Raw genomic sequence first — 27,872 nt, 5'->3', positions numbered from 1 at the left:
CATGTATGCTTTGGTTACCGTGGTAACGACGTAGGCGTCATGACGTTACGTCACTACGTCGACGCTGGTTGATTACGTTCTGATTACGTTCAGGAAATGCGACATAATAGACCATAGTAAACACACGTTAACTCATTGAGTGCCAATCCCGAACTAGTTCGGCTTTATTATCGTATCGCAGAGTGCCGATCCCGAACAAGTTCGGCTTTAAAAAAAAAAAAAAATTGAAAAAAAAATGTTTGAATTTTTTTTTTTTTTTTTTTTTTGGACCCCATCAAATCTGGTGAACATGATTTCAATCGCGATTTTGCATGTTCCACCCCCATACAACCCCATCTAACATACAGGGCAGCCATGTTTGTTTACATAACATGTAAAACATAATGGCGATTATCTCAAGAATGCCTGAACGGATTTTCAATCGGATTTTTTTGTTTGAAAGCTGTGAACAAACTGCACAAATCCACTCCAATGCAATCCAGGATTGCATTGGATTTTTTAGAGCTCATTCTTCTCTGTTTTTTTCCCATGCATGAGGTGTGCAAGGTTTAATCATGGCTAAGTTGACGAAAATAAGGCTTCTAAAATGCTTGGTAGCCAATAGCTAACTTCAAGCTAACTTCATCCTCTTCCTGTACATGCACAAAGGAAAGTGTTCAGGCAAGTCATGGCTGCAGGGCTTCTGCATATACCAGCATATCTCTATGGGATTTTCTATGGCCACTGGGCGCCCTCTAGTGGTGAAAGGGGTGGCACTAAATGAGTTAATATTGTTTTTCTCTCTTCTTTTCTTTACTCTTGTGTTTCGCTCTTCTCTCTCGTTTTCACTGTTTAGCTCACGTGTTTTCTCTCTTCTCTTTTGTTTTTCTCATGTGCACAGTGCGCTGTAATCAAATAGTAAATACTCGCGCTCTGTAATGATGTAATTTACAGCCGCGATCGGGTCGCGTTGCTCGCGCAGCAAGTGACGCTTGGGCCAGTTTGATGTGACTTGAATGTGACCTGCATATAAGTCAATGGGGTGGATGTGGTTGCTGCTTTCAGACTGAGTCAGATGTCCTCAGATCCGATATGGATCGGATTTGAAACTACCTCTGGATGTGGTTTTTCAAAATCGGATTTCATGTGACCTGAATGTGACATGTTTGGATTTAGACTATTTTAAAAAAATCGGATTCCACTTTTGAAGTGACTCAGATCTGATTCAGGCTAGATTTCAGTGGCAGTGTAAAGCCGGCCTAAGTGCCTCCAGAATTAGCAGTGACTGTTACAGGAGGGAGATTTTTCCTTTAACCTTTGTGGTAGACAAACCCGCACTGACCCAAGTCATCATTCACATACAGCTCAGTCATCATCACATCACTGCCCAATTTATGTAGGCGGTGGCTCAAATCACATGCACAATGGAATGATGGAGAGAATAGCTGGTGATGCTGTCACATCATGCTTGTCATCACGTGATACATTTAATTACATTAACTTATCATGCCAGACACCGGTCACACCAGACATTCCCTGTAATGTTATGTTGATGCCAAGTATTTCTAACTCGCTGTTATTATCTCATTCCTTCACAGTTTCAGTAGCACAACCAAGGGTGTGCAATTTTCCAATTATGCCTAGATTCTCTGACATGATACTGTCCATAACCTACTGGCTTTTTTGTGCCATGTTCTTGGGCTTTGTTTGAAACTGAAAACGCAACTTCAGCTGCCAGACTATTCCAAAGGTGCATGTTCAGGAAAAGAATCATGCGTAGTCCTAAAGGTATGAGAACTCTTTCAGTTTTCTCGGTAGTATCCGGAGTTCATTTTTAGGATTAGGCTATATCACATGATTATGTGGTTTTCTCTACCTGTACTATTGGCATTTGAAATAGTTTAAATTGGGAGTTAGCCCTGGTAATTCAGCACCTTGGTATTGAGAATAGGAGCAACTTTAGGGACACGTGGCCACTGAATTGTCACCAACCACCCTTTCCTGCTTACACAGAATAGCCATTGTAGCTTGACAAAGTTGTTGGACCAGTTTACCAAGAACATCACAAGAGCTTTGCAGCCATGCTAACAGGATCCTGAATGTTTTACCTTAATGTTAGGCATATCACTATCCTTTTTTATTGTGCAGTGAAATGTAAACCCAAACAATACTGTTAAACCTCCTAAGCGGATACAGTCCTTCATAGTCACCCATTCTTCCAATTGTTTAGTTTTGTTAGGGGAAATACCTTTAAAACTTTTTTTTTTTTTTCTCTCTGCAAATTATTTGAAAACAGAAAAACTACTACCAGATGCTCACAGGAGAAACAAGTTGGTTGTTAAAAGAATATGCCCCTGAATCAAACGTGATATCAAAACAATTCCAGATAATCTTTGCCCTGATGAAGTCCTGTGGTTGAAAGACATGTTGGTCTTTGCCTTTTTGCGTTTTAATAAAGGCTGCTTCCCTCCTTTAAAAATCAGAGGTTACAAGCACTCAATTTTAAATGTGCAAATTATTTATTTACTTCTTGTCTATGTGTGTTCTTATCATTTGATCAATGCAATTCTGTCACATTGCTTGACTTCTATGTCATTGTGCAGAGTATATTCAAAGTAAAACTTTAATAACTTATAAACTCAAATTCCTCTCCTTCAGGTCCTGTTGATCGAGATTTGGTGCCAAATGGAGACGGTGCAATGGATCGCCCGGGCGGTGCAGGGGACGGCCACCTGAATGGCCCCTTGCCTCTGTCTGCCTCTCCCCAGAGCACCAGCACCCCTGTCCCTGTCCTTGTCCAGTCTCTGAGCCAAGAGCGCTCCCTCCCAGGTGTGGCTGCTTTCCCTCGATTGATGCTAGAGAAGTCTGAGGAAGCTAGTGCTGAGGGCACGGTTCACAAGGGTGACGCGTTGCTATCGCTCAGAATAAGTATGCCTATGCAGGAGACGGAATTGTGTAAGCATAAAAAAAACCTGATTTTTAATGAGTCCCCGAATGTTCTGCATTTAACCCTCCTTTTGCTGTTGGATGTCTTTAATGGCTGATGTGTACAGTCTTTTTTTAAAACGCCATCGCCTTTACTTGTTTGAACCTGCTTTGTACTGTATGTCCAACTCCCTGAGGTGTTTCATTGCTTGACTAGGCATCGGTGTGGGTGCTTTTTTGGAGTAATAGCTGGACTAATGGCTGTTTTTTTTAGAACTAATCCTTGTGTTATCTTGTGTTCTGGTGGTGTTTCAATATCCTGAATAACTAGATAATAGATATGTTGTCCCTTGTGAAATGTGATGTTTTCTAGCCCGTTTCCGAGAACTGTGGTTGTGGTTTGGTCAATTTGAGTTGTTGTGATGGACTTTATTATGCCGTGACCACTATTGGCTTAATGGTGTATGTTAATTATTACTCAAAGATTCCCACATAGTTAAGCCGGAATGCTGTGGTCAAGAAGTTATCATTGTAACTTCTTGTACTGACTGGCACCTGGTTGAGGCCAAGATTGCTAACACAAATGTCACAGAATGTAGTAGTGGATCTTACTGGTTATAATGGACATGTCACCCTGTTGAAGGAATGACAACATAATGGAAAGACTAACATTATTCCTGAACAAAAGAAAATGCCAAGGTTTTATGTAGCAGTGGTTATATATATTCCCCATCAAATCAGATTAGGGAGGAGTCTCTACTGTTGTTGTTACTCTTTCAATGTTGGCGTGTCCTTGTAATCACTCACCACTCCCAAACATTCAGTGGCAGGTGTCTGTGTGCAAATTAACCAGGTTAGCTGACGCTCCCTTTTTAATCTTAACTGGTTAAGGGACCAGGGCTAGAAATTAGCACCGTATTGTTCCATTATAGATTAGATCTTTTACTCTACCAGCCTGTTTGGCAGGTAATAACCATCATCGAGTTTTGTTTCTCTCTAAGCTGATATTCTTGTCTACTGGTAAAATAGTGAAAGTGCAAAATAAAATGTATGGCTTATTAGCCACTTGTGGCCTCTTGGTAAACAGTTAGTTTCATGCCCTGGCTATAACCTACAGACATTCACAAAAAGATAGTGGCTGTTTGAGGGCTGGTTTGCATGGAGCTTCACTCTTGATGTAAAAACACAGTTATACATGCGTCATTATGGCTTCTGGCTGTGCCTGATCTAGGCCTATTCTTAGCAAGATATTTGGATTTTTCCCGACCCGATAAATCTGGATGACAGTGTCTATTGCCTGGAATGTTTTGGGGGCTGCACAATTGGCACATTTCTTTGGATATCAATTTTAGTTGCCGCAACTTATTATCATAGAATTCAGAAATATGTCATTTCATTTTTCTATATTTAAAATGATCTGAAATGTTTATGTGGATGCAAAAACTACAATGGTGTTTTGGTCATCAAATTGTAAAGACTAGTAGTCATCACATATCATGGCCCTCCTACTAGCGAGTCTCCTCTATCCTCTCATTAAGAGGGTGACTCGATGTTGGTTTATTTATTCTCTGCGGACTACACTGTACAGCATTGTTTGTTTTTAAATATCTGGGACCCATCTACACTGTAAAATCCAGTGTTAATTTAACTTAGTATATTGCAATTGTGCACTCAAGGAGCTACAGATCACGCCCACGTGGGGTTGGCGAAAGGGCCTTTCTGTGTGGAGTTTGCATGTTCTCCCCGTGTCTCCTAGGGTATATACCCCCAAAAAACATGCAGTAATCCTTGTTTCTATACCGCCTCCCCCTGGCCAGCCAGGGCTCCCCATGTGGCAGAGGGAGAGCAGAAACCAGGATTACAGCTTAGGCAATTGGCACTGGGTGAAAAATGGGTTGCAAAATCATGGGATAAAAAAGAGTTCATTTGGAATATTTACAACTATCAAGTATTTGGCTGGGGGCGCCCTGGAACCCCTCAGGGTTCTCGGACCCCATGTTGAGAACCAGTGCTGTACCAGAGGATAGTTCTCTGAACTTCTCATCACTTTGAAAGTCAGTTAGATCAAGTGACTTGCTCATTCTGATGTTAGTGGAACTGTAACAGAACCTCTTGGCCTTCCTGCATAAAACGTTATATACTGAGTTGCAGCCACATCACTTTATTTGGATGAGTAGGTTGTTCATATTAAACAATGGGTGTACATAAGTAAATTGGCCACTGAGTGTAATTGCATTCACACTAGCATAACATTTGGCATCATAACTGTGATTATGAGCCATCATTGTGCAGCCCTAAATATCTATGGTCCACGGTGGCAGTGTGGAGGAAGATTCCTCTGTTTTGTTCTAAAAATATTTTCCCTGTAGCCAACAAAGAACCTTCGTTGGAAATGGAGAATGAGGAAAAGATTCGCCTGGATGCTCGTCGGCGCCTAGAGGAGCAGCTCAAACAGTACAGGGTGCAGAGGCATAAGGTGAGTGGACGCAGTTATGAGCAGGCACCATGCCCTTCATCAGGTCATTGCAGCGGGAAAAGAATGAAGTATAGCATGCATGGGGCCCCAGGATCACAGCTGCTTGGGTTCACAGCTGGCTTAAGACTTGTATTTCATGTCATCCCCCCGCACGAAACCTAACCCTTTCTACATTGTGAAATAAAGCGGAATCTTGAATCTTAAAACGATATATAAATAGAACAAATAAAGCTCAGTGGTTGTGTAGAATCCCTCAGGCTAAAGCATCATATTACTTGGGTAAAGCAGCTTGGAAATTGTTTTCATTCAGTTCTCCAAAAGTAAACCCCCTGGCTTAATCTCTGTCTTGCTAAGCAATTCTATTACCAATATGTGTAAAGCATTATTGTTTCTAGGTTGCATTTCTAGTGCATTTGAGAGTTAGGATCTCTTACAGGGTTTCCTGCAGGAAAAAGTCTTGACCAGGGGGGCGCGTGCGCCGACATTTTTTGATAATTAATTAATTAATTCAAGTAATTAATTCACTTAATTTGTAATATTAATTCTTAATTTTGCCCTATAAAAAACACATAAATGTGCCCATGATGACGGAAAACACAACTAAATTAATTCTCTTATTTTAGACTAATTCTTATTTTTGCCCTCAACATAAAAGGAGAGGGTGACTCTTGTCTCTTGGCCAGGGGGGACAGATTTTAGGCCAGGGGGCCCCCCTGGCCAATAAAGTGCTGCAGGAAACCCTGTCTTATAAGGGAGAGTCAGACAGGACAGCTGTACCACATGATGTGCAATTAGAAAAGAGCTTTGAAACTTATGCTCTTCCTTCTCCATTGTCCAGTCTCACCGCACCGTCCCAAAGAGCAGGTTGTTCAGCACTCTGGACCCAGAGTTGATGCTGCACCCAGAAGCTCTGCCCCGGGCCAACACAGAGGCCATGACCACAGAGTACTCCTTCATGAGGACCAGTGTTCCCCGGGGGCCCAAACTGGGCAGCCTGGGCAACTTCCCTCCCAGGGACAAGAAATCCCGCTCGCCCCGCTCGAGCAAGATCCACTCCCTAGCTGACTACAAGTCTCCAGAGAACGGTGGGGGAGGTGGAGGCGGGGAAGATGGGAGGGTGATGACGGCGTCAGATGGCGGTCGGGCCTCTTTCCAGTCCACCACCAGCTCTGTGTCTACCCTGTCCGAGGTCAGCGTGACTTCAGAACTCATCTCTTCTGAGGTCGAGGGTCAGCTCGGTGTTGCTCCCCTCCAGATTTCCGGCGATAATGCGTCAGAGATTGATGGCAGCGAGTCGGGGGCCAGGCTGGGAAATGATGGCAACGACAGTGACAGCTCATCCTACAGCAGTGTGTCCACGCGGGGGACGTACGGCCTGCTGTCTGCTGTGGTGGGCAGGCAGAGGGGGGCACACTACACGGTGGAGGGCAGAGAGATCGCCCCCGAGGCCATGGGCCAGTTCCCCTCCCTACGGCAGGTCCTCCAGGCAGCCAGCGATGAGCAGCAGCTGCTGGAGCTCGAACAGGCCAGGGAGGGAACCTCTGAGCCGCGCAGCCGAAGGGACAGCTTCTCTAGCAGGTTTGGATCAAGATATTACATGAATGTGGTCCCTGTCCCGGTGTATTTAGGTCTGTTCATTACATTTTAGTTTTTGTCAATCATTGACTGATCATCTAAAGTTTTTCCAATGTGATCTTAACCAATAGAGTTGTTTACACACTGAAATGATATTCAGTATGTATTTTCTTGCAATAGGGCTCGATTGCAATATTTTTCTTTCCCTCCAATATCATTGGGGAAAAAAAGAACTACAACATGATTTATATACTTTCACCAGATCTATACAGGTTCTACCTGCAGATGCTCCTTTTGGAAAGACTTTAGCACTATCAATAATAAGGATGATCTTTTAGAGAAGTATGGCAGTTCTTGTCATGTTGAGTAAATGCTCTGACACAAGTTGACATCATTATATTCAGTAACTTGGCAATCAACACAAGCTATAGTCCATGACTCCATGATGGTCATTTGCTGTGTCAATAAATAAAATATATTCTGTATGTCTATGTATGTAGCATTCAGTAGACTTTCTTTGACTTAATAAATACTACTGTAAATTACTATTATTCATAATGTCTGCTGTTCCTAGGATATGCAATATTGCTAATAGTATTGATAATGATGTTGACTGGTTGGTGGTTGTGATTCCTGCAGTGTTTCTTTGGAGAGTTCAGTGATGGGCCATGATGAAATGCTTCAGGTGTTGAAGGAGAAGATGAGACTGGAGGGCCAGCTGGAATCACTGTCATCTGAGGCCAATCAGGTTAAAGAGCATGATGTTTTTTTATACAGGCTTTAATAGTGAATAGCCTACTGTCACACAGACCATTTGTAATCATACAAAGTACTGTTTAGCTTAGTTCAGACTAAAGATTTTCGTCACTACAAAACTGTTGCAGAGGCAATTTGCAGGAATATCCCCTATACTGGAACTACTGTCACAAAATTGTTGCTGTGGTAATGGCAACTGGTTGCCACTCGGAGCACAGATGTGTACTGTCCTTTTTTCTTTTTTCTTTTTTGCAAATCACCATTTTGGGGATTCTGTTGTAACTTGGTAGAAGTTGCAACTACTAGACTATAGAACATGCCTGAGGGGGTAGAGAATCAGTCTAAAATCAACTTCGTGTCTGTGAAAAAAGAAAACACAGAAACTGGTCCTCTCTGTATTTGGAGTTGTTTTTAATTCTGTTATGAGCATTCTATATTAAGAAAGATATTGTGACAATTGTTGTAAAAATCACCAATGACACAGTAAAGACATAATTGATGTTGACTGAATTTAGTTCAGTCCATGGTTTATAAATACTGGTACTTAACTTAAAACCTAGTAAAAACTGCTCCACAAAAACAACGTTGATAGAACTAAGCGTTTTGCTCCCCTAAACTCCCAACACAGAGAGGACAAGCAAGTGGTCTGTGTTTTTCTACGGACAAGGTTTTTATTTTTCAAAGCTGCCTGGAACACGAAACAGTACTTTCTGCTATTTAAAATAAAATGGACAGCGTGACATTCCCCCTTTTTCTTAAAGTAGTGTTTCTGACTATACCGAACCCTGCATTCTTTTGCGTCCAGGCTCTCAAGGAGAAGACGGAGCTGCAGGCTCAGCTGGCCACGGTGAACGCCCAGCTGCGGGCCCAGGAGGAGCAGGCCAGGGTGGGCCAGGAGAGGCAGAGCGCCCTCACAGCAGAGGTGGGCTCCCTGAGGCAGAACTGCGGCCAGCTGGAGAAGGCCATGGTGGAGCTGCAAGGCAGCCTGGAGAGCAAGAACGCCAGCCTGGCCTCCCTCGGCAACGACCTGCAGGTGGCCGAGGAGCAGTACGGCCGCCTGATGGGGAAGGTGGAGGAAATGCAGCGGACCATGTCCTCCAGGGAGAACGATGGTGAGTGATGGAGACACCACTTAAATGGAGCTGCAGTTAGTCTGTTTTTGAGAGACTACTATGTCAGTGGTTCTCAATTAAACCTTTTCATGTGAAGGACCCCCAAAATGATATGTATTTGGCCACAGAGTTGGACCGCATCTCAAAATATCTAGTTTCAGGGACCACCCAGAAGCAAAATTTGAGTTACAAACGTTCGCTTTGAAAAGACATATATTCAAAGATTTGCACACATGTTCACGACTTTTTCAAAAATAGCAGATCTACAAGCTCGCAGCGCGGCACTCTGCTATTTTTCACTGGTTAAAGCATTCAATAATTCTAGGCCTAAATGGGTTAAAGGACAACTTTGCTTTTTTGCAACATGAAGGGTTCATATTTTAGATTGTAATTAGAGAAAAGAAAAGATGAGTTAAAATGTTTTCATTTACTGCTTTCTATCGTTTTAGAGATTTTTTAATGACTGGTTTCAGTGTTTGGGGGCATGCATGCATGCAAGTGGCTAAATATGTCTATTTAGACACAATAAACAGGTGTTTTTTTTATTACTATTTACAGTAGCCCCCACAAGTCACATCTGCATGAAGGATTATGGTGCATCTTGGGAATGGGCTTATTGTGTCTAAAAATACATTTAGCCACTTGTATGCATGCCCCCAACCACTGAAATCAAAGTAATTAAAATCGATAAAACGATAGAAAGCTGTAAATGAAAACATTTTAACACTATTTTTTTCTTTTCTCTAATTACAATCTATAATATGAACCCTTGTTGTTAAAAAACAAAGTTGTCCTTTAACCCCCACCCAAGCCCCCCAGAACAGCTTGTAAATATTGAAGCTGGAACTGCAGGCGGGGTGAAAAATACATGCACGAGCAAAAGAGCGCGCCGCTGGAGTCTGCCATGGGATTCAATGGACGGCGTTCGACGTTTGTGACGGAATTACGTCTCGACGTAACAAAAAGTGGCACATCCAGATGAGCCAATTTCCCCCACATTGCACCTGGATTCTGCTTCTTCTGGGTGCTTCAAAACGCCACTGAGCAACTGGCATTGAAATGGGGGCTGGGCTATCCGTTATCTATATTATATTTAACTCTATTCCCCCACCCCTGCTCCTCACACAGCTGATGTCATTTTGACATTTAACTAGCGTTAAGTCAATAATTGAATACTTCACAACCACAAAGAAGCTAGCTAGCTTGTCCCAGAGGAATAGGCAGTGACATTAACATGTTTGCTTTTAGTACAAGCAGTACAACATGGTGAGGTACCTCTACATTACCAATGCTAACCGCTGTCCATTTGCTGAATGTACCCATTGTCTGGATCGGAATCGGTTCGAGTGGCTGACTGGCTGTTAAGTAATTTGTCTAGTGACGTTGTTGCATGAATGTATCAACTCATGAACTAACATAAGTAAGGTCCAGTATATTCCATGTTTTTTAGATAACTAGCCCTTACCCGTTCAAAGATATGAGCTCCAAAATGATGTGCAGTGTGTGGGTTATGGGATGTGTACTGTGCATACAGTATATGAGGGATGGAAAGTAACTTTAACTGGTGCTTGCATGATAATATGTAGGAGCATCAATGTAAGAAATACCCGTTTCGTTTAATGCTAATGGTGATGCGATTTCAGATCAATTGCTCCAGCCACTGAGGAGAAACGCTGTGACAGACACTCACTCACTCAGACAGACATTCGCAAAATTATAGTATAGATATAATCAAGGATTCACACAATATGCTACATGTATACCTCTCCATGAAAACAATTAAATATCCTCATGCTTTGTTCAGAGCAGTCTGTCAGCAAAGTGATCAGCGATGTTTTCACCCCTCACATATTTGTTTGCTGTGTCTTTAGATGAGCGAGTGGCTCATCTTCCGACACTACATGTACACAAGCCCCCTCAATACATGCACTGTTTGTTGCATGATTTCTATTATTTGGGCAAGTGAACATGAACTTTCAGCAAGCAGAATGTGACCTGTACAGCCTCAGCCAATCTGCACCCAGGATCAGAACAGCACCTTTTTATAATGGCACATATACACAAGAACAACAGTGTAATAATCTGTGTTCCAACCTTTTGAAAGCCCATCTGATGCCGACCCAGTACAGGGTTCCCACGGTCATGAAATTCCTGGAAATATTTTGAAATTAGAAAAATATTTTTCCAGTACTGGAAAATTTTGGAATTGATCAAGGGTCCTGGAAGGTCCTGGAAAAAATAGCTATGGATTGTCTTTGGTTATTGATTTTGTTAATACCTCAAATTATTAAAATTAAACATTGGCCAAATTGCCAAATATTAGAGGCAGAAATTGTGAAAATGGCAGATCCACATGCTCACAACGGCGTGGTGAGCATGTAGATCTGCTATTTTCACAATAAAACCGTGTTATACAAAAGTCCTCTACTCTTAGTGCTCGTCAGGGTGGGGGGTCCCCAGTTCAAATATGATTATTTCAGGGGGTCACAGCCTGAAAAGGTTGAGAACCACTGGCATACACTACCTGTCTTTGGGCATTGTGCATTGGAGTAAGCAACTCGTTATTGAGCTGAATTATTGTTATATAGTCCTGGAAATCGGGTTAAATATTCTGGAAAGGTTTTGGAAAAATTTTGGAAAATAATTGGTAAAGATGTGTGGGAACCCTGCCAGTAGCAGTGTTCCATGGTTTTGGACTGTGTGTTTTACCCATGTCTTGTGTTTCTGGTCTTCCGCTGTTCCAGTCCAGGAGATGCGTCAGCAGATGGGTGGGCTCCAGGGCCAGCTTCAGCAGGTCCAGCTGGAGCGCAGCACCCTGCAGAGCCGGCTGAAAACGGCCCAGGCTGAGATTGACTCACTGCAGCAGGTCCGACAGTGGTACCAGCAGCAGTTGGCGCTGGCACAGGAGGCACGGGTTCGGCTGCAGAGCGAAATGGCTAACATGCAGGTAATGTTAGTGTTGAGAAAGTATCTGAATTTCAGAATAGTTTTTCATATCTTGTTTGTCTTTTTGTTCTTGTAGTGCAGATTGTAGCACAGATTTTGCATTATAAATTAAATACATTAATATTGAGCATTTTGTCTCTTGGGGTATGCATTTCATAAGACATAAGGCTCCATTCACAGTGGCTAAGTGTTTAGAGCAGAGTTGTCGACGACTGGAAGGTGACCAGTTTTGGTCCTCCTCCTGATTAGCTGAGAAAAACTGAGTGGGAAAAGTAATGTGCACAGTTGCACACACAATTAGAGAAATACTGTGGTTGTACTCGGCAGCTCCCAATTGTATGTTGTGAGTTTGAGGCAGTTGATGCTATGAAAGACCATAGCAGTTAAAGCGAGATCTAGAGATGTAAACAATGACTTCTAATGGTTTGTGTTGTTTTTTCCAGGCTGGACAGATGAACCAGATGGGTACTCTTGAACACCTGAAGTTGGAGAATGTGACTCTGTCCCATCAGCTGAATGAGACTCAACACCGCTCCATTAAGGAAAAGGAACGCATTGCTGTCCAGCTGCAGAGCATTGAGGTATAAAGTCCTCTTAAATATCTGAATAAGAGCATCATCAAGTTAAATTATTTATTATTGTATATTTGCTCTGAAGTTGCTCCAACTTTTAGAATGGCATGTAAACCATTAATTAACAAGAAAGGGTCTAATAATGGTGGTGGATCTCATCATATGTGAAAACAAGCACTGATCTTTGCAGAAGAGAGAGACACTGGAGCAGCTCAGACGGTTCTAACCTTTTAGCACTGTTCTTGTATGGTGGCCAGCAGCTTTGGCAAGCTTCCTAGTAATCATTCTGGCGTGTATTGGCAATATTACATTTTCCCTGTAGAGAAAACACTAGAAATCAAAGTACCGGTATAGAGTGATGACATGCGTCCCTGGCAGCATGCTTTAAGTGTGACATGCTGCCTGCAGGCACAAAACTGTTGAGTGACAAAATGCTTCAAAGCAATGTTGACATAAGGCTGAGAATACTTATGTCGCATGGGGATGGCTTGTCCAATTATGATATAAGTAAAATTAACTCAGTTATAGGGAGAGGGTTGGTGAGAATCTCACTCTCTGAGGCTTCGTTCAGACAACAACAATCCCTTTTTATTCTGCTTTTACATATAGACGCATCAGTATTAGTAATATTCTGGCACTGTAATGAAATGAAGACTTCATGAATAAAGACTTTGAAGAGAGATTCATGTTTTGTAAGGTCCCACTGACCGTGACCATTTAATCAGTTTATCCAATCAGGAGTCCCAATGGAATTCCCTCAAGGCACTTCTGAGACATCATGTCTGTCAAGTGTCCAGACAGTTGGGAGTTGGACAGATCACAGTGACCTTGATCTTTGAGTCCAAGTGGACAATTGTGCCAAATGTCATGAAATTCCCTCAAAGCGTTACTGATATATCACATTTAAAAGAATGAGACAAACATGAGGTCACAATGATCTTGATCTTTGACCACCTACTTCTATCAGTTCATCACTGAGTCCAAGTGGACATTTGTGCCCAATGTCATACAATTCAGTAGCGAAGTGTGATGTCACTTCCGTGAAATGGCGTGAAATGTCGCCCTCTACGGCTGGTATGCTGGTATTGTTTTGTATTCAAATCGCCATTGGGGAATTTGCGATCACCGCATATAAGAACTGTGTTAAAAATATAAACACACCATGCTCTCGGATTGACCCAAATGGATATGAAGCATCGACTAAGGTGGAATTGTACAGATTTACCCAAAGAGTAACACAATAAACGCTAGAAACGAGTTACAACAGGCTATATCAGATATGAATGAATATCATAAACTATGCAGAACCCCCCCGCTGACAGAAACGCGCACATGGTGTGTTTTTTTTTTTTTTAACACAGTCCTTATATGCGGCTATCGCAGATTCCCCAATGGCGATTTGAATACAAAACAATACCAGCATGAACCCCCTAGAGGGCGACATTACGCACAAATGACGACATGGCTTCGTTTCTCTATTCCCTCAATGCGTTCCTGAGATATCACATTTGAAAAGATGGGGCGTACATACAGTACGTACGGATAGACGTACAACCTGAAACATAATATCTTGGCTGACACTGACGGAGGCATAAAAAATACAGTTAAGTGTACATAAAAAGGTGGTGTTGATCGGTGCAAGATATTACTTGTAATGTTGGCTATCTAAGTTTAAGTACAGGTAAGCCTAGTTGGAGCCATGTGGCGCAATAGGGCAGGAGCCTATTCTGTTTATGTAGCATGAGGCAGCTTGATGTACAAGTACACCCTCTGGACATGACACTAGTATGATATAGAGACTAACCCTCAATCCAACCCTTGATGCCGAGTGGTACAGAATGACCAATATGAGTATAAAATCTAAATGCTGCATCTTATAGCCTAGTTCATGGTGTGGCGCTGCAAGATGTCGAGTTGTTTGTTCAATGTCAGGTGTTTGTTCGCTCTCTGAATTTCCCTGTCGATGCTGTAGGCTGACATGCTGACCCAGGAGGCTGCCTACCATCAGATTCAGGATGCAAAGACCATGGTGGAGGATGACCTGCAACATAAACTGGAGGAGTTTGAGGAAGAGCGTGATCGTTTACTGATACTGGCCAACACGGCTAGCTCCCTGGAGAGGGAACTAGAGCAGGTAATCAATCATGCTCATTTCCTTCACCCCTGCCAAAGGTTTTTCTGTATCTATGCATGTCTGTCCTCTCGAAAGTAGACCAGGCACAGAGGACGTGTATGATATCATGAAACACGGCCACCTCCGGGCATAAACTAATGTAGCGTAAACAGGGTGGGGACACATGGTGGAAGTGGTTATGTTTAGGCTTGGGTTTTGGTGTGGTTAACGTTCATTGGTGTTTGTTGTCACATTCAATACAGTTGGTAGCGGCATTATAGGCAGAGGCATTTTATTTTGTACCATTCTATTTTGATTTATCCTATACAGCAGTGGTTCTCAAAGTGGATTCCATAGTCTCTGTGGGTCTAAATTGACCCATGCATGTCTTTAACTCTGACACTGTACAAATGGAACCAATCGGGTTCATTTGGTTCCATTTGTACACTGTCAGAGTTAAGGGGAGACCTTGACATTTGAAAGTTTGAGAACCATTGCTATACAATACTTCACCATACAATGCCTAGCTATTCTATTCTAAATTACACTTCCTTGCTCTGCTTCTATCAGATGAAGTTGACCCTCACTCAGAAGGACGTGCAGCTGGAGTCCCTGCAGAGGGATCACCTGGAGCTCATGCGCCAGTTGACCAGCACTCAGGAGAGCCTTCAAACCAAAGAGCTGTCCATCAACCAGCTAGAGGCCCGCTACCTGGAGCTGGAAACGCAGCTCAGTGAACTGCAGACAGAAGGCAGTGCTAAAGACGACACCATTGAGTTCCTCCAGAACGAGAAGATCGTCCTGGAGGTGGCACTGCAAGCCGCCCGCGCCGATAAAAGTCAGCTGGACGAGGCGGCAGAGGGGCTGAGCGAGGGCGTGCTGGTGGCAGCGGACGTCCTTGACCAACTGAAACAGGAAGTCCAGGTCAAAGCATCGCAGGTCAGAAACTGGTGGAGGTGCCAAGGGGGTCATTAACCCATTTAGGCCTAGAATTATTGAATGCTTTAACAAGTGAAAAATAGCAGATATACAAGCTCACAGCGTGGCACCGCGCTGCGAGCTTGTAGATCTGCTATTTTTGAAAAAGTCGTGAAAATGTGTGCAAATCTTTGAATATATGTATTTTCAAAGCGAACATTTGTAACTCAAATTTTGCTTCTGGGGGGTCCTTGGAACTAAATATTTTGAGATGGGAGTCCGTGCCAAATACATATCATTTTGGAGGTCCTTCACATGAAAAGGTTTGAGAACCACTGACATAGTAGTCTCTCAAGAACAGACTAACTGAGCTCCAGTTAAGTGAAAAGGAACTTTTCTTTGACAATGGCTGGCCAGATTGCTGACATAGAAACGTAGGGTTTTCAAAAAACCTTAGAAGTATTCAAAAGACACTTATAGAATCGGGTCAAAATTCTAATTTTCACGATTTTTCAAAAATAGCAGATCTAAAGCATATAATAATGATACACAATAAGGTGTACCCGTTCTGAATGGATTAATAAATCATAGTTTTATTATAACTGGGATTCATATTTTTTTGTTCCTATTGACTTTGTTTTATGACCAGTATTTATAATTTATTAAGTCAATTACAGGTGAAAATGAGGAATGTTGACAGTAGAAAATGACCACTGTTTTTTGCTTTGCTTTTAGATTGAAACTCTACAAAAGGAAAACAATTCCCTAAAGAAACAAGCTCAGAAATTAAAAGAGCAGTTCCAACAGCAAAAGGTAAGATTGCATGTCTATCAGGAAGATGGTGTTCACATCCCATTCTGCTAGAAAACCCCACTTTGATTGTTTACTTTTGATGGAAAATGTTTTAATGTCTATTTCTGTCAACACTTATACAATTAGATTTTTTTCTTTTATTGCTCAGAGTGTTCAACACTAGGGGCCTTATGCCTTAACTTCTTTACCTTTCTTTCACTATTTTGAAAAACATTTTTAAATACTTCAAATGCTGATCTACATCTGCACGTTGTGAACTTGCATATCAGCTATTTGAAATATTTAAAAAACAAAAACAAAATAGTAAAAAAAGGCAAAGAAGTTAAGGCATAAGGCATAAGACCTGGATCATAATAGGGCCCTAAAAGTTAAACGGTAAAACCATTTTTTTATATAAAAGACTGATGTGCCTCAAATGAGATGTACATTTTTGGTCCACCAAAGGTAATGGTTGAAGCCTACCGGCGAGATGCCAGCTCAAAGGAGCAGCTGATCAGCGAGCTGAAGTCCACCAAGAAACGTCTGCTGGCAGAGGTGAAGGAACTGAAAGAGGAGGTGCTGAACATCCAGGGAGAGAAGGAGAAAGCTGAGCTAGAGCAAGCACGCCTGCAGAAGGAGGTGGTGAGGGTCCAGGAGCAGATGAACAGCCTGGAGGCTCACCTGCAGGGTGTGCAGAAGGAGAGAGACCAACTGGAGACCCAGTTACAGGTATAGATTGTCCAATGTTAGGAAACCCTTGTCCTATCAGTCATTGACATTACCACTAGCGAATCTAAAGCCTAATAATAATAATAATGAATTATAAAATCGTAGAGATTATTTTGTATTCTTGCTCTTTAGCTAACAATAGATTATTTCCCTGTGCAATGGTTTACAGGTTTATATAGTATATTAAAGAAGGAGAAGGGTCACAGTATTCATTCTAAGCCCTCTTTCTCCCTACTGGGAGGCAAACTGCAGTCGAAATGTTTATGTAATGCCTTGAACTCAATAAACGCTATCTTTATTTCTGCAACCTTTTTTCACATAAACGATTCAGGAAAATATATAGACGAGTGGACACATCACGTTTATTTATATGTATCAGGCCATTTCGTCTTGACTGTACATAGCCTTTGTTACAAACGGGAAGTTCCCAAAATTAGAATTTTAGGACAGCAGTGTTATTGTAATTTGTAACAAAGCCTGAAACCCGCATCTGTATAAAATTGGATTAACTTGATTTATCAGCAGGGGAGGTACAGTGTGTGATCACTGCATCTAAGGATGTAGACAACATACAGTGGCAGACAATACAGCTTAAGACAAATTAAATTAAATTCAGTTAAAATGTGGAACATTTGGCTTTAGATCATATGTTTGCAAACATGACTAACTTCTTACTCACATTCTCAGGCCTATTAAATATTGGTATTATTCAACATATATTTTTCAATTCCTCTGTGTGAATATAACCAAAGTGTAGCTATTTTCCTCATTGGTGAAGACAGACTCATAACATTGTGTACTGACAGCAGGACGTTTCTGTCATTATAGTAGTACGGTACAGGACACGAATAGACACACCTATCACTGTGCATACACTTTAGCCTCTCACTGTGCATATATGCACTTTTGCATTGTGTTTCGTTTTCTATCAGCCATTTTGCATGGAGTGTGATGTGCTTTGTTGGATCTGGTTCCTCTCCCTAGACTGTACAGTTTGACCAGAGCCAGTTAGCAGCCGTGACTGAAGAGAACGAGGGATTGAGGAAGCAGGTGGAGCAAATGCAAGCTGATGCCAAAAAGTGAGTCACAGGCGCCATGGACTTTTTTTCTTTTTTTGGCAACTAGAATAGTTCCACAACCCAACCTGATCCATGCAGAGTATTTCTGTTTTTGCAGAGTTTGGTTTGTTTTCATCCCAATAGAGATGCCTAACATATCTACTCTCTCAGAAATTATGTTTGTCATGAACATAAAGCACTTCAATGACCACTATCAACTTAAGATTATGAATTATGATTGCTTAAAAATGTGTTAGATTTGTAAGATGATGACTACCAGACCCAAGTAACAAACCACTTCAACCCCAACTGGGAGGAAAGGGATGCAAATATAAAATACTCACACAACAACAAAATTATTAAGCACTAATCTGTGCTCTTGTGCTTTGAAACAGGGCCATCTCAGAGCAGAAGGTACGCATGAAGCGCCTCGGGACGGATTTGACCAGCGCGCAGAAGGATATGAAGGCCAAACACAAGGCCTATGAGAACGCGGTGGGCATCCTGAGCAGGAGGCTCCAGGAGGCTCTGACAGACAAGGAGACCACAGAGGCAGAGCTGGTCAAACTCAAGGCCCAGGTCTCCGATGGAGGGAACAACCAGGCTCTACAGGTAAAAGAGAGGGCCCTCCCAGTTTGTGTTTCTTGAAAGGCACATTGAGTTTCTCCATGTATAAAATGTGCTGTAACTTATAACCCTTGAAAATGACCTCCAAGCTACTATTCACTGACTATAGCGTTGTTGCGTAGGTCGCAGTTTACTAGAACCGTCACAGCTTGTCCGGAGACGTCCGGACGGACGGGTAACGCCTGACACTGTGGTTCCCCTGACACATCACTGTGACATCACAGGTGACATCACAGTGATGTCAAATACTCAGAGCAGGGATCTCCATGTATGGGTTAAACAGGTGACCTCACAGTTATGTCAGATACTCAGAGCAGGGAACTCCATATATGGGCTGATGCCCTGTTAGGAGAACCACACTAACAGAAACCATTTATGGCCAAGACAGATGATGCGGTCGCTTTTCGCCCTAGGGCGTCTTACTGGTTGCGACCGTCATGTCTCAAGTTACTATGAAAAGCTCCACCGGCTGTCCATCCGTCCGTCTGTCTGTTCTAGTGCCACTATGAGGCCGATTTTTGCAAAACACATTTCTGGACACTGCTCCTACAGATCTTGCCCCAAAATCACGCAAAGCAGTACACGGTATCTCTAAAGTCATGTCATCAATATGGATCTGTCCCATTTCCCATATTCCCTCCTGATTGGCTACGATTGCCTTCTAAAGTTTGTGTATGCGACCTGACGGTCGATTATCCCCCGATTAGGGAGTCTTTTTTTTTTATTATTTTTTTTTAGATTTGTTTTTGGGCTTTTTTATGCCTTTATTTGATAGGACAGTAGGCTGACAGGAAATGGGGAGAGAGATGGGGAATGACATGTGGCAAAGGTCGTCCGGATCGGGAATCGAACCGGCGACTCCAGCAGGCATCATAGCCTAGTATGTGGTATGCGCCTTGACCACCAGGCCAGCGGGTGCCCCCCGATTAGGGAGTCTTACTGGTAATATACTATACTGAAAATGCTGGTCTAAGTCTTGACATTGAGGCTGTCTGAAATGTGTTTGAATCAGCCTTTTGAATCCCTGTATGTGCTTGTCTATGGTCCAGGATAAGCTGGAGGCCCTGCAGACTGAACTCCAGGCGGTGAGCCGCAGCAAGGCCATGCTGGAGAAGGAGCTCCAGGAGGTGATCACCCTCACCTCCACAGAGCTGGAAGAGTTTCAAGAGAAGGTCATGGAGTTGGAGGACGAGGTGTGTGTTTTTATACATCACCAAAATAATGAGGATTAAGACGTCTTGTTTTTCCATCTATTTCTGTTGCTCAATTTCTATCTCGCATTCTGTCTGTCCTTATTTCTGATCACAACATGCAACAGAACGTGTTATTTATCCATACACATAGCTTTTATAGACAATTAAACATTACCAAATTCTTTCACAGCTTCAAGAAGCCCGGTGCTTCAAGAGGCGGATTCGGAAGTTGGAGGATGCCAACAAAAAGCTTGCCCTAGAACTGGAGCACGAAAAGGGCAAACTGGCTGGACTGGGGCAATCCCACAATACACTGCGCGAGCACACAAACATTCTGGAGACAGCCTTAGCTAAGCGAGAGGCAGATCTTGTCCAACTCAACTTGCAGGTACTTTTTTTATTTCTTTAAGTTACGATTTTGAAAATTGTGATACGAGTTAAATTATACAGGGTCTGGTTGAAGACACTAGTCTACAACAATGATATGGAAGTAAAGTTTAATATTTTTGGTAGCTTTTCTAGATCTTGCGATTTTTAGATTGTACAAAAGGTTTGCACAATATTGTTGGACTATAATTCTTCACCCAATGACTGATGTAGCTATTGAGCTGCCACTGACATCATACATCACATTAAAACATAATTATATAATACAATTCTGGAAACAGCCCTTAGCTCAACCAATTAGTGTACATAATTGCAAATCTCTACATCTGAATCTGGTTTAGGTTAAATCTGTCGTTGGAAGGCCTCTGTACCAGCTCTTGTCACAGAACCACCAATTTTATGGAATTGTGAACTCTATGTTTCTCACTTTTCCGGTACTCAGTTTGTTCAGGGTCCGCATCAGTGTGCCAACGGGCCGGTATGCCGACACTAAAACTAACCCTAACCCTAAACCTAACCTCAGTAACCATGCCGAGTAACTAACCTGCCGACGCTAGTCGGAACAGCGGCCCGTCGGCATATTAAGCGGCCCCAGTTTGTTCACTGTTACCTTTCTAACCTTTCTCTTCAGGTTCAAGCTGTGTTGAAACGCAAAGAGGAAGAGGATAACCAGATGAAACAGGTGGTTCAGTCTCTGCAGCTTGCCTTGGAAAAGGAGAAAGCCAAAGTTAAGGACCTCAAAGAACAGGTAACGGGCTCACTGCATTAAACAGGATACCCTTTAATTCAATGTAATGTAATGCTAAATGCACTGAATTGTATTTTCATTGGATCAGTTTAATTATGATATCTTTAGGCATTTTTTAGTTAAATAATTGTATTTATTACAAGATTCTTAATTCGTGCTCCTTTGAACTCTTCAATGGTTTAATGGCGTGTTGTGTCCTCTAGGTGGCAGCAGCAAAGGCTGAAGCCGCACACAATAGAAGACACTACAGGGCAGCAATGCTGGAACTGTGTGAGATCAAGAAAGACCTGCAGACCAAAGAAGAGCTGGTGAAAGCCCTGCACAATGAAGCAAAAAAACTACAGTATGTTCACATTTCCAATTTGCTTACGTGGATATGGGTAGTTCATGTTTGTATTGTTTCCTTTTATTGAGATCGGATTTTCCAGAAGGGATTGCTGTGTGGATCCATAAATTATGATGTTTGCCACGTCTACAACTTTCCACTTCCCTCTTTAAGGAACAGACATTTTATGTTTTTAGTTGTCACTTTAGTTTTTGGGAATAGCTTTGTGGGAATTGAATTAAATCAATTTGACTTGTGGGAATATTTTTGTTCCATGCTCCATAAACATGGTCAACATGCCCATGCCCATTTTGTCTGAGATCTAGTCAGAGACAATCTTTTGCAATACTTCTTGCCACCAGCGTGGGCAAAATGACCAAATCAAGAAATTCCTGAGTTACGTTAAGATGATGTTTTATAGAATTCTTCATTGTCATGGAGAATGTGTCCTTATAATTGCATCTACTGTGTGTCTCCCTGCAGGACTCAGGATGAGCAGCATTCTCAGGAGGTGTCTAGGTTCCAGGAAGAACTGTCTGAGGCTCACTTCCAGCTCCAAGCCCTGCAGAAACAACTGGATGAGGAGCTGTCCAAACAGCCCCTCACCAACCAAGAGGTAGTGATTGTACTTCTGGCTGGGTTTTGAAGGCCTTTGTAGAATCTGAGTCTGGATCCAAATCCATGTTTCAAATCTGTTTGAGTGACTTATCAAATCTTATAGGTAAATTGATTAAGCTTGATTCATACTCGGTTGCATGATGGTGTTGCACACTGAAAATGGCAGATCTACAAGCTCACGATTTTGCAATGCATTTTGAGCTTAGGATCTGCTCATTTCGGTGTACTACATGACACAACACGACACAAAGTACAACTCAGGCTTGAGCTGGGAACATTACATAAGATAATGAAATATACTGAATGTAAAGTTTTAGCTTCACAGAATGTATTTTTTGTACTGTTGCAATTTATTTTATAACATTGTCATAACTTTACCCGAGGAGGAACTGGCTACTTAACTGCCATGTATTTTTAAATGGATAAATGTTTCAGCAAGAGACATGTTCCAGTGTATCAATCTTGCATTTCAGATTGTCAATTTTAGTGAAATGATCTCATTTGTGTGTTGCCTTTAAATGATTACAATAAGTTTTCTTTTTTTGACTGGTTTGTTTCAGTAATAATCATAATAATCTTCTCATGCTCTCACAAAGGTGTGGCTTTTGAATAAGATGTTGATTTGCTGGCAAAGTACTACAATTCACTTTTTTTAAAGACTATTCACTTTATTGGTGATATTTCTTCCCTGATGTCTACTAGGGATGGGATGATATGAACATTTTATGTCACGATTATTGGGACAAAATACATTCCGATTTACGATATTATCGCAATAATCAAAATCCATTATCATGTGACGTAACATTTGCCATTGGCTTATCGTCCCATCCCTAATGTCTACCTCTGTGCCAAACAATGTGTGTGGCAGGTGGAGGACTTGAAGTGGGAGGTGGAGCAGAGACAGAGGGAGATCCAGACCCAGAAACAGCAGCTGGAGATGATGGAGCAGTGTCACCACAGAGAGCTAGACAGCACACACACGGCTCTACAGGTAATCTAACCACACTAAATAAGAAATAAATACGTTCTGGCCTGGACCATGGTCCAGCGGTCCATCCACCTAGGCACATAGGCCTAGAGCAGGGGTCTTCAACAGGGGGTCTGGAACCCCTAGAGAGTTTACTACAGGGGGTCCTTCAAATCTTTGTGTGATAGAAACCTTTTTCTCCTTTTTTATATGAACCACTTGAACCCTAACGTCCATTTCTCTTTCTAAAATATGTAAAATCGCACAAGGTATGTAACATAAGTAGTTTTTCGCCGAACAGACGTGATTGCAGCCTAAATGTTTGTGACAAAAACACAATCTCATTCTCTCACCATTCTATGCTTTATTTTTGCTACACTGCCTGTCTTTTGGCATTGCACATAGGAGTAAAAGACTCGTTATTGCACTGAATGGTTGTTATATAGGCCTGGAAATTGGGTTAAATATTCTAGAAAGGTTTTGGAAAATCATTGGTTAAAATGTGTGGGAACCCTGTATATCAGAGATGTGTGTCTGTCTCAGATCATCAAGGTAGAGCTGGAGTCTGTCCAGGAGGAGTTGAACGGCACAAGGAAGGACAAGTTCATGCTGCAGGCCAAGGTGGGCGAGCTGAGGAACAGCATGAAGACGGTGCTGCTGCAGAACCAGCAACTGAAACAGGACCTCAAACAGAACCGTCTGAGGAAGGTAAGTCAGCATTTTTTTATTTACATCTTTATTTATACTTCTTTCATCTTTGATTTAATCAGGGCTAATATATTAAGCATTGGTGCTGTTTTGCAGAAATGGCCTGCTTATGTTGCACATATTCACCCATTTGAGCTGCAAGTTGCAACCAATATTTATTGTTTGCTGGTGATAAGAGAGTTTTTTTCATTGACCAGGCAGTCTGGCCTCAGGAACACATTTTCAGGGCATTATTGCGGCCGTAGGTCGCAGTTTACTATCAGAACCGGGTAACGCCTAACACTGTGGTTCCCCTGTCACATTACTGTGACATCACAGGTGACATCACAGTGATGTCAGATACTCAGAGCAGGGATAAAGCCTGACACTGTGGTTCCCCTGACACATCACAGGTGACATCACAGTCATGTCAGATCAGAGCAGGGATCTCCATATATGGGCATAAACACGTGACATCACAGTGGTGTGGCTGGTTCAGACAGGGATCTCCATGTATGGGCATAAAAGGGATTGTATGTTGTGATGTCATGGGAACCACTCTATGTCCATATATGGAGATCCCTGATGTCATCAATATTAAGCCCATATCTAACAGGACCATATGGGAATGCCCATATATGGAGGAAGACAGCCCATATCTGTGTGGCTGGTACAGATACTCAGCGCAGGGATCTCCATATATGGACATAAACAGGTGACATCACAGTGATGTCAGACACTCAGAGCAGGGATTCTCCATATATGGAAATGGGCATAAAAGGGATTGTATCCCAGATGATGCCCTGTTAGGAAAACCCCACTAACAGAATCCATATATGGCCAAGACAGATGGCGCGACCTCGTCCTTTGGGGCAAGGTCGCTTTTCGCCCTTAAGCGTCTTACTGGTATAATAAATAATACAAATTATAATCTGTATAACGTTGATCTGTGGTGTACGTTTTTGACGTGTGTTCAATCTGAATCTGTTGGTGTTGTGGAGCAGCAGCGAATGGAGGGGAACCCATCCAACCCTGTGACGCCGGTAAAGATCCCAGACTGCCCTGTGCCTGCGTCGCTGCTGGATGAGCTGCTGAAACCTTCAGCCTCTGTCAACAAGGAACCCCTCAATAACCTGCACAATTGTCTACGGCAACTCAAGTAAGCCCCCTGCTACCGAGTCATTCATTTACATTATCTTTTCATTTTCTTGATATAAGTCGGGGTCACAGCATACTGGTTCTTGTCCTGGTATTCATTGGGTTTAATGCCGGGACTGGTAGGGTTGGGCAATGTGGGGAAAAGTAAACATCACGATAACCAGAAGACTTTCTGTATCCCAATATCACAGTATGAAATATCACATTAAAATGGTCTAGTAGTTGTTAATCACAATGGAGTGTATTGAATGCATTGGTATTATTTTGTTCTTTAGGGAGGAGATGGATAGCCTTCAAAAGCAGATGGAAGAACATACTGTCACGGTACATGAGTCCATGAGTTCACTGACCAGTGTAGAGGAGGAGCTAGTGCGACTGGGCGAGAGGGATGACGTCTCCAAACCATCAACACTGCTAAACAACAATGTGGTGGAGAATAACAACTCGGCAAAAGAGGAGGCACAGCCATCGTAATGCAGAAACTATTTTTTTCCTCAGGCCAACAGACAGAGAGTGGAGTTTTATCCACAAGGGCACCTTTAAAAAAAATAGAAAGCCACCTTAGCCCTTTATTATTATTATCATTATTTCCTTTCTCTTTTTTTAACAATTGCTGCCAACATTTGGCATTCTCTGGTTAGCACAAGAGTGCTCACACAAAGTAATAAGTTATATACCTTAGCTTTATTCTTTATTTTGTTTTTTGACGCTGCTCGTTATGTTTTATTTATTTTACAATTCAGTAATGGAAATTGTTCACCGTATCATAAAGAAAAATAAAGACTAGGACAGCAATTTGTGGCAATTAAGTCAATTTGTAGTGCTGTGCTAGTCTTTCTGTTTCATTATTCACTACTTTAAGGATCAGCATCCAGTTTTCATTGTCTAATTGAGGGTGTTATGTTATTTTCAAATAATTAGTCTACCACCACCATTGTTGGGGGCACAGTAAAAGCCTAGATCGTAAACTCATCATTGATCTTTGACCACCAAATTGCATCATACATTATTTCGGATATTGACAGATATCCGATAGTGAAATATTTGTCTGACGGATATTGAGATCTAATATAGTATGACGTTCTATGACCTTATGTTGTCATTTGCGTATTGTCATTGCAAACAGCCTCATTACAATAATGATTTTGTAATTGCTTTGTGGCTTAACTAACAAAGACGTCTAAATTTTGCTCATTGATAAGGCGTTGTACAATTAGAAGGGCAAAATATATCTCAAAGAGGTGGGGTGTCAAGCTTATATTTTTTTGTCACTCAAACATGGTCGCATGTCCCATGGTAACCATTGGTAACTAATGTAAACAATTTGTTGAGGGACTTTATGTTACAACTTGTATTAGTCCCTATGAGAGGTGCCCCATACTGATGGAGAAAAGAAGAAGAAAAAAAAAAGCCTGGTTGTAAAAACATTTCCATTGCAAAACATTTCCATTGCAGCAGTTGGACAATGGTGTTTTACTTATTACAAATTACTAATTGATCACGCCGGTAATATTACACTATTACAAATTGCTTTCAGGCTGGTGGAAGATATCTGGCTTTATTACAAGCAGTATTCCCTCCACCAATGTTGTTCAATTTCTTGACTATGTAGGAGATATGTCATTTATACTACCTAAGTGGTCAATTATGCCTCTGCTCTTCATTCAAGCAATGAAACATGGTTTGTTTTCTATGGGTTTTCAATATTGTCATGCTCGCCCAGTAGTCTGCTTTTTATTGCCTCATGTTGAAATGCAGTGTTTTCTTATGCTTGCTATTTTAACCATACCATTGTGGGTTGTTTAACTCTATGGAAACGTTTTCTCAATTATGAATGGAAGTTTGTTGTCTGGTTTGGACTGTAATGTGTATGAACATGAAAAAGCCTTAAGGAACCTTTGCTATGGTGTAAAAGGACTAAACGGTTTGAACGTTATTTCTACTGACTGAGTGTGTGCAAGATGTAATATATGTCTATTGTAATAATGCTTATGGTTACATATGGAATGGTTTATTGTAATTTATATATATTCGGGCTGCATTAACTGACATACAAGATGCAAAAAGAGTTTGCAGAACTGGGACAGAGTTTTAAGAAGCAAAAATGTTATAGTGTTCACTGTGGTTTGCTATCGGATGTAATCAAACCTGTAATCTTTTTGGAGGGGGATTACCATTACTTCATTCTTGAAATAAATGCCCCCTTCTAATCAGTATAATTTGCAGTTAAATTGTCAAAGGGAAACCATGTACGTTTTGCAGAAGTTAATATATGAACAATTGTTTTTGCCTTTTTTTTTCTATGATGACTGTAAATGCATTGATAGTTTAACTGTATGAAGAGGATAAATTACAACACTGTCAAAAGAACCTGTAGGTCTAGTAAACTATTACTGCCACATAACTGCACTTACAATGTAGTTGGTTCATCTGACAGCAGCTTGCAGCACATACAATTGTTCTGCAAGTGCTGTTGTACATTTGAATACCTTGCTTGTCTTGACTATTTTTAACAGAGTATGCTCGTGCAATTCCAAAGGGACAGCATACAATATAATGGAGAGGAGTGCTCACTGTCTGGGACTGGTAATCACAAACATACCAATATACTGTGTTTTGGGAACTTACTTACTTTTGATGATGTTATCTTCCAAATTACTTTCACTGTAAGCTACCAGTACTTGATACGTGTGTCAGGGAGCATGAGCTCTATGCATAAACCTTGCTGTATTTGCTGTTCGATCTTTTAATCTGCTATGGTTGGAAGTTATTCATTCCGATGTTTAACGTTTATAATGGGAGATGGCGTTGTACATGTATCTCATAAAATTGCACTATTCATCAAACAGTGCATGTGTGTGTTTTGTTATGTAAATATTTACACATCACTATTACTTCAGAAGATGCCTTAACCCTGGGGCACGTGTTTTTAGAACATTTTATTTATTTTATTGAGTATGTCTAGCCTCCTGACTAGACATAGAGAAAAATGTACTCTGTCTAGTCATGAGGCTGAACTTTGTTTCTGGCACTAAAAGTCGAATACAGCTTTAAAGGACAACTTCACTACTTTTCAACCTATTTATATAATTGTTTCTCACTAATTTTCATGATCAAAATTTAATTTCTACTTAGTATATGTCTCTTAGGAGTTGTGTGCAGTTCAGAAACCCATCTACCAGTCACATCGTTGGGCAGATTATTTAAA

The 27,872-nt window shown here is 41.6% G+C and overlaps 1 protein-coding gene across 2 annotated transcripts in view; it reads left to right on the top strand.

The window, feature by feature from the left end:
• golga3 (golgin A3) overlaps nt 1–27,465 on the top strand; it is a 30,015-nt gene extending 2,550 nt beyond the window's left edge. The window contains exons 3-24 of one of the 2 annotated variants that reach the window (XM_080739488.1): nt 2,638–2,907; nt 5,274–5,380; nt 6,219–6,958; nt 7,595–7,703; nt 8,517–8,823; nt 11,568–11,770; nt 12,213–12,350; nt 14,314–14,475; nt 15,025–15,393; nt 16,108–16,185; nt 16,630–16,893; nt 17,878–17,972; nt 18,347–18,563; nt 19,628–19,771; nt 19,962–20,159; nt 20,790–20,906; nt 21,110–21,249; nt 21,715–21,847; nt 22,721–22,843; nt 23,363–23,527; nt 24,511–24,665; nt 24,940–27,465. In XM_080739488.1, the coding sequence (XP_080595614.1) occupies nt 2,638–2,907; nt 5,274–5,380; nt 6,219–6,958; nt 7,595–7,703; nt 8,517–8,823; nt 11,568–11,770; nt 12,213–12,350; nt 14,314–14,475; nt 15,025–15,393; nt 16,108–16,185; nt 16,630–16,893; nt 17,878–17,972; nt 18,347–18,563; nt 19,628–19,771; nt 19,962–20,159; nt 20,790–20,906; nt 21,110–21,249; nt 21,715–21,847; nt 22,721–22,843; nt 23,363–23,527; nt 24,511–24,665; nt 24,940–25,138 (4,433 nt within the window). In that variant the 3' untranslated portion in view covers nt 25,139–27,465. Of the gene's footprint in view, nt 1–2,637; nt 2,935–5,273; nt 5,381–6,218; nt 6,959–7,594; nt 7,704–8,516; nt 8,824–11,567; nt 11,771–12,212; nt 12,351–14,313; nt 14,476–15,024; nt 15,394–16,107; nt 16,186–16,629; nt 16,894–17,877; nt 17,973–18,346; nt 18,564–19,627; nt 19,772–19,961; nt 20,160–20,789; nt 20,907–21,109; nt 21,250–21,714; nt 21,848–22,720; nt 22,844–23,362; nt 23,528–24,510; nt 24,666–24,939 lie in introns of both variants that reach the window. The other variant, XM_080739487.1, reaches the window with a different exon arrangement.
• Nucleotides 27,466–27,872: the final 407 nt, after the last annotated feature.

The sequence above is a fragment of the Nannobrachium achirus genome (genome assembly GCF_963921795.1).
Source record: "Nannobrachium achirus genome assembly, chromosome: 12".
NCBI lineage: Eukaryota > Metazoa > Chordata > Actinopteri > Myctophiformes > Myctophidae > Nannobrachium > Nannobrachium achirus.
This window is presented reverse-complemented; position numbering and strand designations above follow the sequence as displayed.